Raw genomic sequence first — 19,342 nt, forward strand, 5'->3', positions numbered from 1 at the left:
AAAAATAGGGCACAGATATAAATAGAGAATTTGAAACAGAGGATTCTCAAATGGAAGGGAAGGCTCTTAAGGAATTGCTCAACACCCTTAATCATCAGGGAAATGCAAATGAAAACAACTCTGAGATACCATCTTAAACCTGTCAGAATGGCTCATGCTGGAGGTGATGTAAGAGGAAAACTCCTCCACTACTGGTGGGAGTGCAAAGTTGTGTAGCCACTTTGGAAATCATTATGGCGGTTTCTCAGAAAATTGGGAGTTAATCCACTTCAAGACCCAGCAATACCACTTAGGCAAATATCCAAAGGATGGACATTCATACCACAAGGACATACGTTCACAGCAGCATTATTTGTAAAAGCCAGAACCTGGAAGGAAACTAGATGCTCTTCAACCAAAGAATGGATAAAGAAAATGTGGTACATATACACAATGGGATACAACTTGTAGGTAAAAAAAACCGATGTCTTGAAATTCGCAGACAAATTGATGGAACTAGAGGAAACCATCTTAACTGAGGTAACCCAGACACAGGAAGACAAATAAGGCATGTAGTCACATACAACTGGATATTAGACATAAAGCCTACAGTCCACAACCCCAGAGAAGCCAAAAAACAAAGAGGATCCTAATTGGAACAGAGACATGGACACCACCACCCCAAGGGGAAACAGACAAGATCAACTGAGTAAATCGGGAATGTGGGGGAGGGAAGGGTAGGAGGAGAGTGGGGAAGTTATGGGAGAGGGCAACGTGAGGGATCAGGAAACTTGAGTTGAGAGAAGGCCAGACAGGGAGAGCAAGGGAAGATACCCTGACAGAGGGAGCTACTGTGGGGTTAGTGAGAAACCTGGCACTAGGGAAATTCCCAGGAACCCACAAGGATGACCCCATCGAAGAATGCACCAGTATTCAGAGTGATGACTAACTCAATTGCCCTCAAAGAGCCTTCATCCAGTAACGATGGAAACAGATGCAGAGATCCACAGCCAGGCACTGGACCGAACTCCTGGAGTCCAGTTGTAGAGCTGAAGGAGCAATAATATGAGCAAAGGGGTCAAGACCATGTTGGGGAAACCCACAGAAACAGCTGACCCGAGCAAGTGGGAACTCACTGACTCCAGACTAACAGCTGGAGAAACTGTGCAAGACCAAAGAAGGACCCCTGAACTTGGGTGACAGTTGGGAAGTGTATGGAGTCACTGGCAATGGGACCAGTACTTATCCCTAGTACATGAACTTGGGACCCATTCCCTAAGGAGAGATACCTTGCTCAGCTTAGATGCAAGGGGGAGGGCCTCAGTCCTAAAAATGATGTGACAAACGTTGATGATCCTCCATGGGAGGCCTCACCCTGTCTGAGGAGTGGATGGGGTAGGGTGGGGAGATGGTGGGGAAGTGGGAGCACTGGAGGGAGAGGGAACTGGGATTGGTACGTAAAAGATTGTTTTAAAAAAGGATCAGTGTACAATCGGTACGCAGAAGCAGGCGGATCTCTGTGAGTTCGAGGCCAGGCTGGACCGACAGCCTCCAAAACAATACAGAGAAACCCTGTCTCGTAAAAAAGATCAGTGTAGACTTTGCCACTTGGTCCCACCACCCTAAGTCCCAAATAGGGACTTATATTAATTATAAATTGATTGGCCAATGGCTTAGGCTCCTTACTGGCTAACTCCCACTTAATTATTAACCCATGTATTTCTACATGGTGTTATCTTGCTGGAGATAATGCCTAGTATCCTATCTTCCTGGTAGCTACATGGTGTCTCTTTGGAGGCTCAATCTCCCCACTCTCTCCCCAGAATTCTCCACATCTGGTAGCACCCCTATACTTCCTGCCTGGCTACTGGTCAATCGGTGTTCTATTCATCAACCAATAAGAGAAACATATATACAGAAAGAATCCCCCATTATCTCCTCTTTTCTATTTCATGAGACTCTTAATGTAAGGGTCGGGGGTTCATGCCCTACGTTGGGCACCAAAATGTAAGCAGAGTTCTTAATTGGTCTACGTAACAAAAAGACAGAGTCAGATATAGAGGGAAATGCTGAGAGATTAGAGAGAAGGGGCAAGCCACAGCACACATTACCTCCTTAGCATCTCAGCAGACAGGAGAGGGGGTTCCTGTTTCTCCCTGCTGATATCCTATTTCCGCTCAGCTACCTCACTTCCTGCCTGTACAGACCTCCACACCTCTATGGTTAGCTAGTGGCAAGCTCCATTCTTTGGCACTCAGACAGGCTTGATTTCTACAAGCTACATATCACCACAGATCAGGAAGTGGGGGAATGGCTCACAAGGAAAAGCACATTTACTCTGGAAAGCATCACTTTGAGTTCAGCATTGTTTCCACTGAGGGGACCCTGGCCCAGTCCCTTGTCCTATCTCCCGCTGATGGCGACTCTTGCTTGTTCACTTGATTAGGTTTGGAAAGAACTAAAAGACCAACATGGAGGGCACACCTGTGAGGTGTCTTTGCTTGATTCGAAGGAGGCAGATCCACTCCTAATATTCAATGTGAGGAGGAGCACACGGTCCTTCAGCTGCATCCTGACCTAGAAGATGCACCCTCACTCTGGGCCCCACCTTCAGAAGCTTGCACTCTTTGCCCTCACCTTCACATCAACTCCATTCCTTCACCTGCAGTGGAGCATACTTTTTTCCAGATTGAAGGCTTTACTGAAGACCAACAAATTCATAGACACTCACAGACTGAACAACTTCTTGATTTTTGGAATTTCAAATCACATCTAGCCATTGTTGGATTTGTTGGACTGTTGCTAAAAGTCCTTCCAATAAATCCCCTTTCTGTGTGTATATACATATATGCATGCATAATCATTTTATAAGTTTTGTTACTCTAAGGAATTGAGAATAATACAGATTTGATATTAGACATCCACCATCCACTGAATAGTTTAATGAACTCTGTAAATTGTGCTGAAACAGCTCCTATATCAGAAACTACAAGTCTTAAAACCTATCATAATACTAGAATAGTATTTGTCTCTCTTCAGACATTTATAAAATAACAAATTCAGCAGTTTTTCACAGCTCACATTTTTGCTCATTCTCATTTGCCAATGCCCAAACCAAGAGACTGACGTCCGCCTGTCCCCTACTCCTTTCTTTTCAGGTCACTCAAAAATCTTACAAGGTTTTTCAGTAAAATGAAAACACTACAAGTACAATTCTCTTGGCCTTGGGAGCAAGCTCAGCAAACCATCAGGACGTGTCCTTGTTCTTCCTGTACTCTGTTGTCATCTGTTGTCAGAATTGATCCCCAGGGGTTAAAATCCAACACCATTTGGCAAACAGATTACTCATATCTCAGAATTTGATGCTCTAAAATATTTTTACCTAACAGTTGATACCTATTCAAATATGACCGTTGATTCTGCTCACACAGGCAAAATTACCTCACATACCATTAGTCATTTATTATACGCCTTTCCCTTTTTAGGATTACCACAACAAATAAAAACTGACAACATCCCTTTTTTTCTAATTTATTTTTTTTTATTTTTCAGTTTAAATTTAGATTAGACAAGGTTGCTTCACAAGTCAGTTCCAGGTCCCTCACCTTTTCCCTCTCCTGACAATATCCCTTTTTATACCAACATATGCTACAGAGAAATTTTCAGTTTATGGAATCATAATCATGGTACTGGAATTCCTTACAGTCCACAAGCAGAAGCTATTGTGCAACAACACCATCAACTATTAAAACAACAAATATATAAAATAAAGAGTAGGTATATGCATCCACCCAAACCCCTATATCTATGGTACACCTTTTTCACTAGACAGGATAATGCTTCTGCTGCGCAAAGGCATTTTGCCCTAGGAGACACAGCCTAAAAAATATGCTACATGGAAAGATCTACAGACTAACCACTGGAAAAGGACTGATGTTCTGTTAGCTGGATATTCAGGGAAGCCTGTACTTGTGATTTTCCAGAAAATGATCAAAGACCCAGATGACACCTGCTATGATACATCCAACCAGGACAGTATCCCAGATACCACCAGACAAATGAAATATCTAACGAGATGCAAACAAAAAATATTAAGAGGAAGAGTAAATTGTTGACTTGGAGACACAGCAAAACCCTAGGTCATGAAGCTGAGACTTTGGTGACACAGCAAGTATAAACAACTGTTCCCAAAATGATGGTTTTATGTCTGTGGATGTATTCCATGTTAATTATCAGATAGACAATGTAGAATCAAAATGCTGTTTGTCAAGAGGGATAAAAAACACCCATAACAGGAGACAGTTTGATGTTTTGTCATTTTAAAGATTGTTTTTATCCTTAATTATACAGGAAAAAGATGCTGTAAAAATGTTTAGTCACATGGATGGAGGATATTTTGGTTAGATTAACCTAACTGATCAGTTCAAACACTATAATATGGACTTCAGGATAATTAAGTACTCATTAGAAAGCTGAGAGTGGAAAATACAATGATATGAAGATGAACAATGGAATATCTGATACACTGCTTACTAAAGTAGTTATTACTATACCTAGAATAGAGCTGTTATCAATAGTTTAGAAAATAACTTCTGATTTCATTTCCCACATAGCTGCAAACAAGAACAATCTTTTAGTATCAGAGCAGACACATCTATTCCTGGGCTCTTAAAAACAAATTTATTTGGCATAGGAATCACACATGAGCACTGTGCACAAATAACAGGGGACAATATAGAATCTTCCCATATATATTTATAGGGCTTCCCCTGATATCCCTGTCAATGGTGTTTTTCTATCACACTGTTTATGCTTTGAATATACTTGCATCCCTTATTGCAATTTGGGACTGACCTTGGGGAGGAGGGGTTGCCATTTATACTTCACTTCATGCGGGTTATCAAGGTTTAAAAGTGATAGGTTATTACACTTATTTTGCTCAGCAAATTTCTGCAACTGAACAATAGAATTCAAGAGGTCTTCCTGAGAACTGTCGATGATTCTCAGCAGTTACTGGATCCTGTAACCTTTGCAGCCACGTGGGGTCTTTTACTGCATATTCCAGGATTACTCACTGGAATACAAAGAGAAGACTCAAGAATGGCCTCTGAATGGTATACATGCAAACATCACACCAAACACATTAGCAGAAGTTAATACAGAGACGGGTGAATTGCACAGCAGTTTTACAAAATACAACTACTATAGATTATGTTACTCAAGCATAACCTTGGTTGTACTGTTTTAAAGTCAGACTGTCCCCCATACTACAAACGGTCAAATTAATGACCTACTGGAAAGATAGACAGACCTTTCCAGTGACTTTTGAGTGACCTTCCTAGTTATGATGACTTGGTCCTCTGCTAACTATTATCATTCTCTAATGATTAGCTATATTAAATTTACTAGCCATAAAGGCAATCCATTCTGCTATGGCCTATGTTTTATTCTTTAAAAGCTTAGAAAATGGGAGGTGTACAGTCACTAGGGTCTTGTATGCACAGAGAAGCACTAAGAGAAGCAAGAATGTTAATCATACAGGGTGTCTTCTCAGCGGAAGAGGGGAAATCAAATACCTGAAGTCCATCCAGAAATCTGAGAGTGTGTTCTGGTAATGAACTAGTGACTATTTTGCTATCTGCAGCGACATACCTCACCCTAATTCCCCAGGATAATTACTCCAGACTGTTCCCTCCTGTAAAGAGAAGCTTTTTCCTTTGAGAGAAGCCTTCCCGCCATCCTGGTTCCAGAACCGCATCAGTCCCAAATAAACACACAGGAGGCTATATTAATTATGAAGCTGTTGGCCTTGCTTGTTTCTTACTGGCTAGGTCTGACTTAAGTAATTACCCCATAATTGTTAATCTAAGTATGTCTCTTACCAGAGAATAGTTCCGGGCTTCCTACCCCATGGCGTTACATATCGACTCTCTTGTGTTTCTCCTTCCCAGAGTCCTCTTGGACTCCTAGTCCCTCATATCTAGATTCCTATTGGCCAGCAGTGCTTTATTGACAAATGCACAGGACTTCCCCCAACACCCTCCCTATACCATCACCCACTTAAGGGAGATACCACATGCACTCTATGGCCTGCTGACCTCTATGCTATATTGTATAGGGACCACATTCAATTCTAGGTCTTTCTGAGATAGAACCCAACCTCATGTTTGAATGTGCTGTGCAAAATGTTTTCACTGTAGTCATATGTTAACCTTCATTGTTTACTGGAATTCAAATGACTATGGGAATAACCATTAGCTGGAGACCCTTTTCCATATACTATACATACTTACAATAAACTGCCTGATATTAAACTCGTAAAGATTGACAAAATCGACCTGCACTGGGTTTTCATTCTCATCTCTTCCTGTGTTCGATTTCTTGTCTGACACCTGCATGCACTGATATGACTATTCCAGCATAGGTAACTATGACAGTAACAGCAGTAATTCTCAACACAGGGCTATAACTCATCAAACCATTCTTTTAGTCCTTTTCTTCGTTTGACCCAAAATATGATGATGGAGAGACATTGAGAAAGACTCCTCCCTGTTCTGATCCATCTGTCCAGGCATCAAACACCAATCTGAACTCAAAGTACATAGAAGCTCTGGGAACTCAAAGTTATAGGAGAACTAGTATTTAAAAATGTATATAAAGAAAAGCTGGAACAAGACATATATCCTTTAGATTGATACAAAGTAGTTTCCCATGCAAAAACAAATAAGGAAGATGAACACACGCCATATTAGTATGACTACACTTTTTTGTTTTATACAAGAGGATATAGTCTCATTGTTAGGAGTATTGTTTCCATATAATTCCATTTCGAACCTAAATGTTATCCAATGCTGATAATATTTGATAGATTCTCTTGAGTAGCTGCTCCCTCTATATGAGGAGAGGAAAGGAACTTCTCAGCCCCATACTAATCCCTCAGGCTCATGTGGATGGTGATGGCATCATTATTATTATTACAAAACCGCATCTTAATTCTTTGCTTTCCCATCTCGTGTAAGCAGAAGCTACACGGCTCTAATCTGTGACACAGCCACAGGGAATATTAATAAGACCTTGGAACTCTGGTCCTCTACGTTGTTCCCAATGATCTATTCACTTAATGCTGAGACAAAAGGAGTGTCGCCAGGGGGAAAGTGAGGTGGAATGAAAAGATTGTTAGTCATATTCCCTTTAAACCCTTTAGCTACTGATGTGAATACGTTCTTCTCATTTCATTTGTTGTTACATTATGAATAACAGACAACTATCCTCTAGATGTTTCACACAATGAACTTCATGTTCAATACAGCAAGGAAGGGCTTCCATCCCTATATCATGAGATGAGATAAAATTTAAAAGCTCTTGGGAAACAAAGGATCTCTACTGTCATAGGGTCCTGGAATCCAATTTGAGTCATTAGTATAAACTGGAATACTGGGATCCCATCAATGCACTACTGGGGTCAAGGGAGGGTTAAGAATATAAGCCCAGCAAGAAAAATATCTTTGCATTACTTACTTGAACAACAGTGATTGCTAACAGGGCCAAGAGCAAGATTCCAGGTATTTTATTTCATCCACATAACAAACCATCTCTTCACTGTGGAAGGGAATGCTTTGCTCATTGTTTTGGGAGTCTGACCCACAGTCAGATGAGCTATGTGTTCAGGAGGCAAGTTAAGCTGTGCTCACTTGCTCGTCTCTCAATTTCAGCAGTCTTTCTAAACTCTAACCATCACATGTACCTGTGCAAACATAAACACACCCTTTCCCCCATTAATAACATTTCTTTTTTCCACTGTAAAGATGTCCCCATTTATTTATTTCTTTATATATTTATTTATGCGTTTAATGAGAAGAATAAAATCAGTAAACTAAATTGGAAATTCTACTTTGCCAGCCAGTATCATCTGTCATGGCCACCCAGCACAGGACACATCTGCATGTCAAGGGAACCCGTGGTTGGGTCAACTGGTAGCAAGAGGCAAAAGAAAAACCTTTCCTTTTTTTTGAGATCTACTCTGGCAAACAGGTCTGTGATGATGCCTAGAACTCTGGGTTCTCCAGCATGAATACCCCTTGAGGCACAGACAACTGGAACCCTGAGGCCTTGGTTGCCCGGGGTCTCTTCCCCAGCCTGCACCTCTATCCTTTAACACCAATGTTAGTAGCTCAGGAGGGATGACTGACAGGCAGCCAACAATGTCAGACGAGATACTCCTGAGAACTGGGGTCAGGGACAGCATCGACAATTCACAGCACCCACCACAACCCACAGAGGCTTCGCATGACTGCCACTGTGACGCCTGGGGCCTCCGAAAGAGTGCTCTCTCAAGATGGCCTCTAGGGGCCCAGTGGTGCCAGGCAACAGGGTATATATCACATATGTTGTAGTGTATTACCCTTAATATTTTCTCCAATAATAGACCGATAAAGAATTTCAGCAGGCCTAAGATGATCATCATTACAATTCAAAGAAGTTAAAGTAAATAATGAGTAGACTAGGATTTTCACAGAATTAAGCACTGACTTACACCCTTTTAGTTTAATTAACATGGTTTAATGTTCTGTTAGATTTTTCAATTTTTGCCTGTCCTCAAGGAATATAAGGGACATCAGTATTATGTTTAATATTTCAATGTTGTAAACACCCTTGAAATTTTAATGATATATAAACTGGAACATTATCCACCTAATTTGTTGAAGACCACTAATGATATTAAAAGTTTTTTAAAATATAATATAACTGATGAATCCTTTTTTTTTACTTAATAAAGTGGTCCACTGAAATGTTGAAAATAGATAAACCCAATGATGCATGTATCACAACCTATCAAAAACATCCTTTTTTTTTTCAAGCCAGGGTTACTCTGTGTAGCTCTGGCTATACTGGAACTCATGTTGTAGACCACACTGGTCTTGAACTCAGAAATACACTGTGCCTGCCTCCCTAGTGTAAGGATTAAAGGTCTGGGTCACCACCACCACCACCAAGCTACCAAAACATTTTAATGCGCATTACATCCATTTGCCTTGAAGGGGATATTGGGAGTTACACTCTGGAGGGCAGGCACAGTGGGGAGAGAGGGGGGGAAATCATCAAGTTAGATGGAGCCAGTGCTGGAAGGGGAGAGGGAGGTCATGGTGGGCAGGGCCACAGCACAGGAAGAGGCAGCAGCAGACAGGGCAGGAACTGGGGAGAACCAGAGCAAGAGAGGTAAAGTAAGACTACTGGGCTTGGCTTCTTACTTGAGGTGAAGTAAGACTACTGGGCTTGACTTGTACTTGACATTTGGGGTGAAGTGTCTGTGAGAGCCAGACCTACCTAGAAATGCAAGAGCTTCACACAGGCTCTAGGGTGCATCCACAGCATCCCTGTCATACCACCTTCCTATTAACCTACACATATGACTTCTCCATACATACACACACAACACACACACAATGTCAGCCATGCTGACACAGGCATCATGGATGCCCCAAACATGTAAACGTACACACAGGCTACTCCCCACAAACACATATTTCTCACAGAACACACTCACATGTTTCTCAAAATGTATAGTTAGATCAGGGAGATGGGTCAGCACGATACCAACACCACTGACCTGAGTTTGCATCCCATTTGAGAAGAACCGAGTCTCAAGTTGTCCTCTCACTGCCACTCATGCACTGGGCATGCGCGCTCCACAGATGGAATGTTTGGTCAGAAACATCAGTCTATCACTCTTTGCCTCACAAGATTTCAAGACATGCACAGATACAGAGAAGTAATATGACAAAATAGTAATCACTATTTGGATCAGGATAGCCTTGAACTCTGCCTCTGCCTCAAAAATACTAGGTGTGAGGTGACATGCTCAACTAATTAAATGTTCTGATCAAATGAAAGCATAATAGAGAGATGTATGGCAATTTCCTGAAGAATGGAAAAAAATAAAAATAAAAATGTCAGAGTAATTTTAAAATCTTTTAAACTGTTACAAATAGAAAACCTAATCACCACTTGGACTCCTACACCTGACTTCCAAGACAGGGAAGCTGAGGACACAGCAGGAGTGTTTGACAGAGACATGGACCAGCCAGAGGACTCAGGTTCTGAGGATGAGCTGGAGGGCAAGGGGTCAGTTAAATGAAAGCAGAGACTAAGGGGGAGTTCAACCATTATGAACTTGGCATGAAACATGGAAAAATTTGAAGTTAGAAAAAGAGGGAATATTCAAAAAAGACACAGCTTCTCTTTACTTAGCTGCAGTCTCCATGGCGTTGGGGAATTTACATCAAGATGGAATTATCTACAGAAACCTGAAGTTGGAGAACATCATGCTTAATCAACAAGGGCATGTGAAACTAACAGACTTTGGACTATGCAAAGAATCTATTCATGATGGAACAGTCACATGCACATTTTGTGGAACAATAGGATACATGGCCCCTGAAATCTTGATGAGAAGAGACCACAAACATGCTGTGGATTGATGCAGTTTGGGATTGATGCTGACTGGAGCACCTCCACTCACTGGAGAGAACAGAAAGAAAACAATTGACAAAATCCTCAAATGTAAACTTAATTTGCCTCCCTAACTCACACAAGAAGCTCGAGATCTGCTTAAAAAGAAATGCTGCTTCTCTATTGGAGCTGGTCCTGGGGCTGCTGGAAAAGTCCCAGGGCATCCATTTTCAGACACAGTAACTGGGAAGAACTAGCTCAGGAGGTGGAGCCTCCCTTTAAGCCTCTGTTACAACCTGAAGAGGATGTGAGTCAGTTTGGTTCAATGTTTACAGGTCAGACACCTGCTGACAGCCCAATGACTCAACTCTCAGTGAAAGTGCCAACCAGGTCTTTCTGGGTTGTACACAGGTGGCTCCATCTGTACTTGAAAGTGTGAAAGGAAAGTTTTCCTTTGAACCGGAAACCTGATCACCTCTCAGATTTATTCATAGCCCACGAATGTCTATCAGGCCTGTCAGATTCTCTCCTGGAGATTCCTGGGGATGAGGTGCTTCAGCCAGCATGGCAAATGCTCAGACACTGTGGAATACCCAATGGAAACAGTGGGATAGAGCACACGGATGTGACAATGACTGAGAAGCATCAGCACCACTTCCTGTCCAACAGCTGAACTCTGAGCCATACAAAAACATGCTTTTCCTATGATCTCCACAGGGCCAAAGCATCTGCATATTAACCTATGACAAAAGAATTCTTTCACTGATGCAAACAGAAACAAAAAAGGGAGAGGAGATGTGAGAATCAAAATGGCAGTCTTAGAGAGTCAGTAACATTACCTAGACTGCTTTGGATGGAGGAAAAAATAAATATGGATTTAAAAAAAAAGATCAATCAACGGTGCAAAAAAAAACCAAATCCACCAAAAAAACTCAAGCACAACAGTATTGTGGAACCCACAGACATATCGATTGACTGGTTCCCAACTAGTGACATCTCAGTATTAGCAACAGTTTTCATGTTGAAGGCATGTATTAAGACAGTTTTAAGGATAAGATGTTGTTTCTGAATGACCATTGAAGCCTGACGATATCAGGGTTATCCTTTCATAGGCAAAGTATGAGATTGCTGCATTACTTGCAAGTAAGGACAGATTAGCATGGAAGCTTTTTCAAACTTTGACCAGCAACACAGAATCAAAGACAAAAGAGTCTTATGGATTCGTGTTTTACATGCAAACAACCTGCATTATTTTTCTTACATAATATATATTTTTCAAATACATTTTTGATTCAGCTCATTCTGGAAAACATCCCAAACTTTAAAATGCAAAATTAATGCTTATTGTGAAGAAAGTCAGCTTTTGTTTCTTCTCTTGATGAAATAAAATGCAGATGAATCCTTGTTAAAAAAATTGATATTCACCAGGATTCAGCAATTTTAAAAAGACTCGTCTATATATTCTCACACCTGTCAGCTGCACACTGGTAATCAAATAAGTAACACTGTTCCAGGCTTCTGTGGTGGTACTGCCCTTTGATGTCAGCATGTGGGAGGCATCAAAGGTCTAGGACACCAAAGACCAACAAACAGGACCACACTGTGGAAGATGAGCAGGGTGAGGATATGGGAGAAGATGTAAAACTAAATTAGGGATCAACATGTCTTCCATGGACCTAAGAATTAAGCTCCTATAGCTATCCTAATATATAACAAATTAGACTTCAAACTAAAAATTAATCAAAAGAGATGAAGAAGGTCATTTCACATTCCTCTCAGGATGAATCCATGAAGCCGAAGTCTCAATTCTGAACAGGTATGCACCAAATACAAAGACACACACATTTACAATGGAAACATTACTAAAACTCAAATCACAAATAACCCCGCCCCACACACACATAGAGAGGGACACCTCACACCCCACTGAACAAAATTAGCAGACAGACTTAATAGACAAATAAAGGAACTAACAAAAGTTATGACTCAATTTGACTTAACAGACATCTACAGAACATTCCATCCAAACAAAAAAGAATATACCTTCTTCTCAGCACCCCATGGGACAGTCTCTAAGTGTGACCACATACTCAGCAACAAAGCAAACCTCAACAGACACAAAGAAATTGGAATAACCCCCTGTACCGTATCCAATCACCATGGTTTAAAGTTAGAATTCAACAATACAAATTGCAGATATCCTCCAAAGTCATGGAAACAGAACAATGCTCAATTACATCACACCTGGATCAAGGAAGAAACAAAGAAATTAAAGACTTGCTAGAATTCAATATTCAATGAAAATGAAGACAGAACATACCCAGACTTATGGGACACTTCAAGAGCAGTGCTAAGAGGAATGTTGATAGCGCTACGTGCCTATATAAAGAAATTAGAGAATGGTCACACTAGAGACTCAACAGCAAACCTTTAAGTTCTAGAACAAAAAGACGCAAACTCACCTGGGAGGAGATGCCAGGAAATAATCAAATTGAGCTCTGAAATCAATAAAGTAGAAACAAAGAAAACAATATAAAGAATCAATGAAACAAAGAGTTGGTTCTTCGAGAAAATGAACAAGATAGACAAACCTTTATCCGAACTAACTGAAAGGACAATGCTCAACTTCAAATGGAAAAACAGAAAACCCAGGGCAGCTGAAGTAATTCTGAAGAATAAAAGGACTGCCAGAGTTCACAGCGTTCCACAGTGTGCTGTACTACAGATGTACAGTAATAGAAACCACAATGTTTTTGACATAAAAAGTCACTTCAAAATGGAAGACCCAGACATGAACCCACGTTTATGGATAACTGGAGTTTGATAAGGAAGTTAGAAATTCACATTGGAAAACGACCGCATCTTCAACAAGCGGTCCTGATCAAACTAGATGTCTGCATGTAGAAACAGATGTACACGCATCATCCCGCACAGAACTCGAGTCCACGTGTGTAAGACAACACGCGCCTGCCCGGTGTGAAACGCTAGCTGCTGAGTGCTGTATGCTTACACACAAGTCACGGCCAAGGCCGTGTCTGGATCCTCTCACCTGCCTAACGTGGGACAACCAGGTCTGTACCTATCCACATGAGAGAGCTGCCCACGGCAGAAATACACAGACATGACAAACGGCTGCAGCCCAAAGTGCATCGAAACGACCCACACTGCTGCAATGAGACCGCACTGTCCGAGGAAGACTCAGGCGATCAGCAGACCCTACGCGAACACTCGGGACTAAGTCACAACAGCGCAGTGGATTCTGACACCCGAGGCCGGGAGCCCGGGCAGTGTGGCCGCCCCGGCGTCCGCAGCAAATGCGCTCCCTACGCGGACTCTGCGCCCGGCACCGAGTCCACGCATGCGCTCCTGAGCTGAGCGCTCGGCGGCCAAGGCACAGCGTCCGGGAGACGCTGGGGACGGCAGCGCGCTGCGTGGTGACGTCACGTGCGGCCCGACCGCGCACGGCCCCCACGCCCCGTCCCGCGCGGTTCCGCCGCGGACGGAAGACGATCAGAGGCCTCGGGACCGGCGGCGGCGGCGGGGACGGCGGGGCTCACGTGACCGCAGGCCCGGGAGGCCCCGCAGCGGCTCCGCGGCCCCTCCCCGCGTGCGCACGGCGGCCCTCGCTCACCATGGCGGCTCCGCGCTCGCCCCGCGCTCCTCACAGCTCCCGGCGGCGGCTCACAGCGCGGCCCACGGAACGCGAGCGGCTGCCCGGGTCCAGGGCGGGCGAACTGCGGCATGGCGGACCGGAAGTGCCCGCCCCGCTCTGACTGACGGTGCGATGGCGGGCGCTGATTGGCCGGTGTGGCCTGAGTGACGGGCGCAGCTCCCTCAGGGACCGAGAGTGAAGGGTGCGGAGCCCGGGTTCCCGGCCCCGACTTCGCCCAGGGCAGAGCTTCCCGGCCCGCAGGGCGGGCGTGGATCTCACAGAGCGCGGGGCTGACCGCAAAGTCGTCCTGCGCTTTCCCGCTGAGTGAGCTCCTCGCACGCTTCCCCTGCGCTCAGGGCCGGGGTCTCAGGCCGGGCAGACGCTGGCCCAGGCTCTGCACTCTCCCAAATGTCCCTGTCTGTCCACCTGTGCCTCTCCCTTTCCATGAGCCGTCCTGTCCTTTCCTGTTTAAGTTCTTTTCTTTTTAAATCTGGTGCCTAAGCCAGGATCCAGCCATGCCTTTGCTTTTTTATTTGTTTCTTATTCCATTCGCAGTGTCTCTAGCATACACAGATAATTCATTACTTAGTGTCTAGGGAATGATTCCCTGAGATGACGCCCAGTCCATCCACGTCAACTTTAAACACCCTGATTGACATTTACCAGACACCAGAAATGTCAGTAAGTAAGGGCACATGCAACCAAGTCTGAGAGTCTGAGGTCAGACCAGGAAAGACCACGGGTCTCCAACCGTCCTCTGACCTTCACACAAGTCTAATTGTCTAAAATTCAGAAGTTTTAAAAAGAAAATCCAAAAAAATATAGTTAGGTATGTGGTTCTTCAACCACTGACCAAAATAGAACTCCTTTGAAACTCTGCCAGAAAAAGTGTCTGGACTGGAGAGCCAACCCTGCCCCCAGGCCCTTTGTAGCTAAGGCAGCCTGCAGAGTGAAGTGAGGGACTCTGACCATCCCAGCTAGAAGGAGAAGTGTTGTTCTCAGAATCTTATCTGGGATCAGCCACCTACTGGCTCAGACTTCAACTCTGAGCAGTTCACGGGAGTTGCAGACTCAATTCTGGGGCACTAGTTGAGTTTGCTATGAGACAGAGAAAGGACAAAGAAACCCTGCCAGTTTCACCGAAAGCCATAACTCAGACCAGTTGTGCAAAACATGCTATGCTTTTCATTTTGTAAAAAGAAAGTTTGATTAAAAATATGCATCAAAAATTTCCAATCTCTTAAACAATCATTGTGTAGAAAAGCACATCAATGTAAGTACAGAGTTTTAGTCAACTGAACCCTACAGGATCAAAGTAGTTTTCTTTCACCACTCCACAGTTACTACAGAGCCTCTTAATACTCTGACTAAATGATGTCTTTTGCTGTCCACTTGACATATGAGTCTACACATTTATTTTTATCTCAATTCTGCATCATTAGTAAAAATTCAGTGAACCACATTGAGAATAAGCATTTTACACCATGTTTCTATTGTTTCATTTTCTTTGTCAGGGTCTCACTCTGTAGCCTGGTTTTTTAGGAACTCATTGTGCAGACAAGGCTAACCTCAGCTAAGATTAAAGGTCTGCACCATTGCTGACTTGTATTAATTTTGCACATTTACTCACAAATAAACAGATGCTTGGTGTGACACACAATTGTGTCAGTAATGAGCACAGTGTGGCAGGAGGAGAACTCTGAAATTTAGGCAATCCTGGGCTATATGAGAGAACCTGTCTCTAAAGAGCAAACAGCAAGACACCCGCAGGCTCTTCCCCTCCTGCTTTTGCCATCATTAGTGTCAGTTTTTGTCGTGGAGATCACATGGGACGATGGCACCCTGGCCTTTGGCCCCAAGCCCACAGTCCACTATTTGACTCCCCTGCCTTGAGTCTGTGGCAGCTCTGAAGCAGCAGCCAGCAGCAGTGGCCATGATGGGAAGACTCCCTGTGCATCCTGCTATGCCCCACTGCTTTGAGGGAGAGTTTCATCCTGTGCCCGGCTTGCAGGCCTTCCACTCAGGATTGTTGCAAACCACACTAACATTTGAATGGCAAGTTCAGTCTGGCATACTATATGATTTCTGGCTCAGGTAATCCAGTTTCCCAGGGTTACTCATTTATACCTGAACTTGGAAACTAACAGGTGGAGTCCCATATGAATGGTGATTACAAAGGGTTGGACAGTCATTGATAGCCCCTGGATTGGCCCGAGGAGCATGTGGTGCTAGTGTCACAGTTTGTAACCAATTGCTACACAGCCTGGAAGGCAGAAGGTGATGCAAGGCTGAAGATGGCTTTTCCTTCCAAGATGACACTACTGGGGTCAAAGATCTTCACAGTACACTACACAGAACACTCAGCAATTTGAAAGCATAAGCTTATGTTGTTTACAGCATCTTACTTATGAGCATGGAGACAGCCATGAGGATCATGACAAAGAATTCTGTATTGATTCCTGCTCTTTTCTGAGCATACATTGAGTGAGTGCACTTTGGCTGCCAAGTTGTTTATCATTAGAAAAGCTAAGTAAAATCATCTTCCCATGATACACGCTCGGCAGCTTCAGAAACCTGCAGTGCCTGCAGAGAAGGCTCAGGTATCAAGACTGTGCTGCTCTTGCAGGGGAACTGAGCCTGGTTCCCAACACCCAGGATGATTGGGTTGCATGCCTATAACTTCATAATCTGATCATGATTTGCCATCTGAGAGAACTAGGCATGCAGGTACAAACATTCAGGCACACACAAAAACATAAGGCAAACAAACAAACCTCAACAAGAAATTGAAAGAAAACCCACATGGGAAGTCCCAGACATTGTTAAATAGATGAATGCTATGAACACAGTATATTTTCTTGAGGGCTGGAATGCATTTCTTCTTATTTACCTCTCAGCTTGCAACATGTGAATATGTGAATGTTGCATGAAGATTAGAAATATGGCTAGGTATAGTGACTTATTCCTTAATTCTAACCCTTGTGGGGCAGAGCCAATGGATCTGTGACTTCAGGGCCATGTAGGACCCACATAGTGGACCTTATCTCGAAAATAAGTATGTAAGAAATGGAGGTGACAAGTAGAAATTCTTTGTTCAGGGAAGACTACCCTTGAATGTAATTCCCAAGCATTATTAGTATATCATGTGAAGTTATTTTTCTCATGTAATTGAACCTAACAATTACTTTCATGATTTTATGTTGATAAAACAGCAAACCCATTGATTTAAAATGACAACGATTTAATACTGACAATTCAGCTGGAGAGATGCTCAGCTGTTAGGCGCTCACATTGCTGCTATAGGGAACTCAAGCTGCACTCCAGCGCCCACATCAGGCAGTTATATGGAAAGACCTCGAGCCATCCTTTAATTAAAAAATAACAAATACGTCAGTTCATTTAAAGTTTTTATTTTTGAGACAAGGTCTCTTTTTCTTTGCATAGCCTTGGCCACCAAAATTGCTCTGTAGACCAGGCTGGCCTTAACCTACAGAGATCAACCTCCATCTGCATGTTAGGTGCTAGAATTAAAGGTTTTTGTTGATCCAGGTCCTCTTAAGAAGCAATAAATGTTCATTATTGCAGCACCATCTTTATAGACTCTATTTTTATTGTTGCTTTTTTGTTTTATCTCAAGATAAACATTTAATTTGTTAACATTTTTGAGAACTGTTTGACATGCCAGTCAGTAACTTATTAAAATGCATTCTTTCTTAGGAATCTCATATTCACCTTACATGTTAAACAGGGTCACTCTGGCTCTCTGATAGACTATGAAGAACTGGAGTATATGTTTAACTCCCTGGAGGAATTTTGAGTGAGCCCCTGAGTACTATTTACCTTTTTTCATCAGTTTGTTTCAGACATGGTCTCATATGTAACTTTGGCTGTCTTAGAAATGAAATCCATGCTGGCCTGGAAACCAGAGAGTTTCACCTGCCTCTGTCTCCTAACATCTGGGATACAGGTTGTGAGCCACCATACCCACCTGTCTGTCCTTTTGCACAGCTAGTAATTTTGATACACTTTTACTGATGTATACTCAGCAGTGTTGCTCTGTTTGCATGTCTCTCTGTTTATGTTACTAGGCATTTCTTTTGAAATGACATATTCTATTCAGGGGGCAGAAATGAGAGGCACTATCTTCCTTCTCTGTTTCCTTCTAAAATGACTTGGACTTGGGGATTGCATTTGAAATTGTGTGATACGTAAGTAGTATATCAAGCACATAGAATTATATAAATTTATCCCTACTGGAGTGAACATTTACAATGTTATCTGTTTCACCATTTCTACATGGGATATTTTAGCATGTGATGATCTATGAAGGTGTGTGTGTGTGTGTGTGTGTGTGTGTGTGTGTACTTCATTCGTGAAGACTGGGCTTGACTGAATTCTTCTCAGAAGAGTCTCTACAGAGATGTGATGGTGGAAACCTATAGGAACCTCACTTCCCTATGTAAGGTAGGGAATTTTCCTTCACTTTTTAACTTAAGAAGAAAAGCCCTTTTTGGAGATTGGTAGTCTTCAGTAATTTGGACTGTGAAAGAGAAATTATGTGGTGAATAAATCAGGCCTTGTTGTAAGGTTCACCATAGAGACTAATTTCAATTTTTCATAATTTCCAATATTGTTTCATATATTTTCTTTTACTGAATTTTAGGCTACAAATGGGAAGACTGTTAGTGTGTGGGGAATCTTGCATGGGGGAACTTGGTGGATTCCATGGCAGGTGAGGGTGATGGAGGCGGGAAACAAACACACCAGGCAGACAGTGTTGAGTGAGAAATTTCATTAGAAAGGGAAGAGAAGGGAAAGGAAAGAGAAAAGAGGTAAAAAGACACAGAGATACAGAGAGAGGAAGGAAGAGAATAGGGAGACAGGAGAACAGCAGGAAACAGAGCTGGAAAAGAGAGGAGTGGGAAAGAGAAGAGCAGGAAAGAGCATACATTGGTGGATGTCTGTCTTTTAAAGACATCCTTTGCATCTGGCCTGACCAGGGCACTGCCTGAGTGCATTCTACTAGGTGACAGGCCAGGCCAGCATAGTGCTTAAGTCCTTACAAAGACCTCAATACTGGAAAACATGGTCGAAGTTCATAAGACATGGCTGATATTTTCAGGTGAAAGCTGATACATTAGTCCCTGAGAAACAATTGTAATGAAAAAACAACAGTATAAATAAGTACAGCATATTTGTGAGCATCACAGTCAGGTAGCTGATCAGTGTTTACAAAGCATTCATTTAAGAGACAAGACAAGC

At 42.7% G+C, this 19,342-nt stretch overlaps 2 protein-coding genes and 2 pseudogenes across 7 annotated transcripts in view; 1 reads left to right on the plus strand and 3 right to left on the minus strand.

Moving 5' to 3' along the window:
• The window catches only part of LOC101834311 (zinc finger protein 665-like), a 135,354-nt gene extending 121,778 nt beyond the window's left edge, over positions 1 to 13,576 (minus strand). Inside the window, exon 1 of the mRNA XM_040738009.1 lies at positions 13,478 to 13,576. The gene's annotated coding sequence lies outside the window, so the exon portion shown is untranslated. The remainder of the gene's footprint in view (positions 1 to 13,477) is intronic.
• Positions 1 to 14,294, minus strand: part of LOC101833795 (zinc finger protein OZF) — a 29,439-nt gene extending 15,145 nt beyond the window's left edge. The window contains exons 1-3 of one of the 6 annotated variants that reach the window (XM_040738019.1): positions 13,478 to 13,610; positions 12,891 to 12,926; positions 9,587 to 10,283 (exon numbers count right to left, since the gene is read on the minus strand). In XM_040738019.1, the coding sequence (XP_040593953.1) occupies positions 9,587 to 9,598 (12 nt within the window). In that variant the 5' untranslated portion in view covers positions 9,599 to 10,283; positions 12,891 to 12,926; positions 13,478 to 13,610. The other 5 variants (XM_040738021.1, XM_040738024.1, XM_040738022.1 and 2 more) reach the window with 5 other exon arrangements.
• On the plus strand, positions 10,598 to 11,174 carry LOC121136940 (annotated as a pseudogene).
• LOC101833544 overlaps positions 14,090 to 19,342 on the minus strand; it is a 30,722-nt pseudogene continuing 25,469 nt past the window's right edge.

Source organism: Mesocricetus auratus, unplaced genomic scaffold (assembly GCF_017639785.1).
Source record: "Mesocricetus auratus isolate SY011 unplaced genomic scaffold, BCM_Maur_2.0 Super-Scaffold_100676, whole genome shotgun sequence".
In the NCBI taxonomy this organism is placed as follows: Eukaryota; Metazoa; Chordata; class Mammalia; order Rodentia; family Cricetidae; genus Mesocricetus; species Mesocricetus auratus.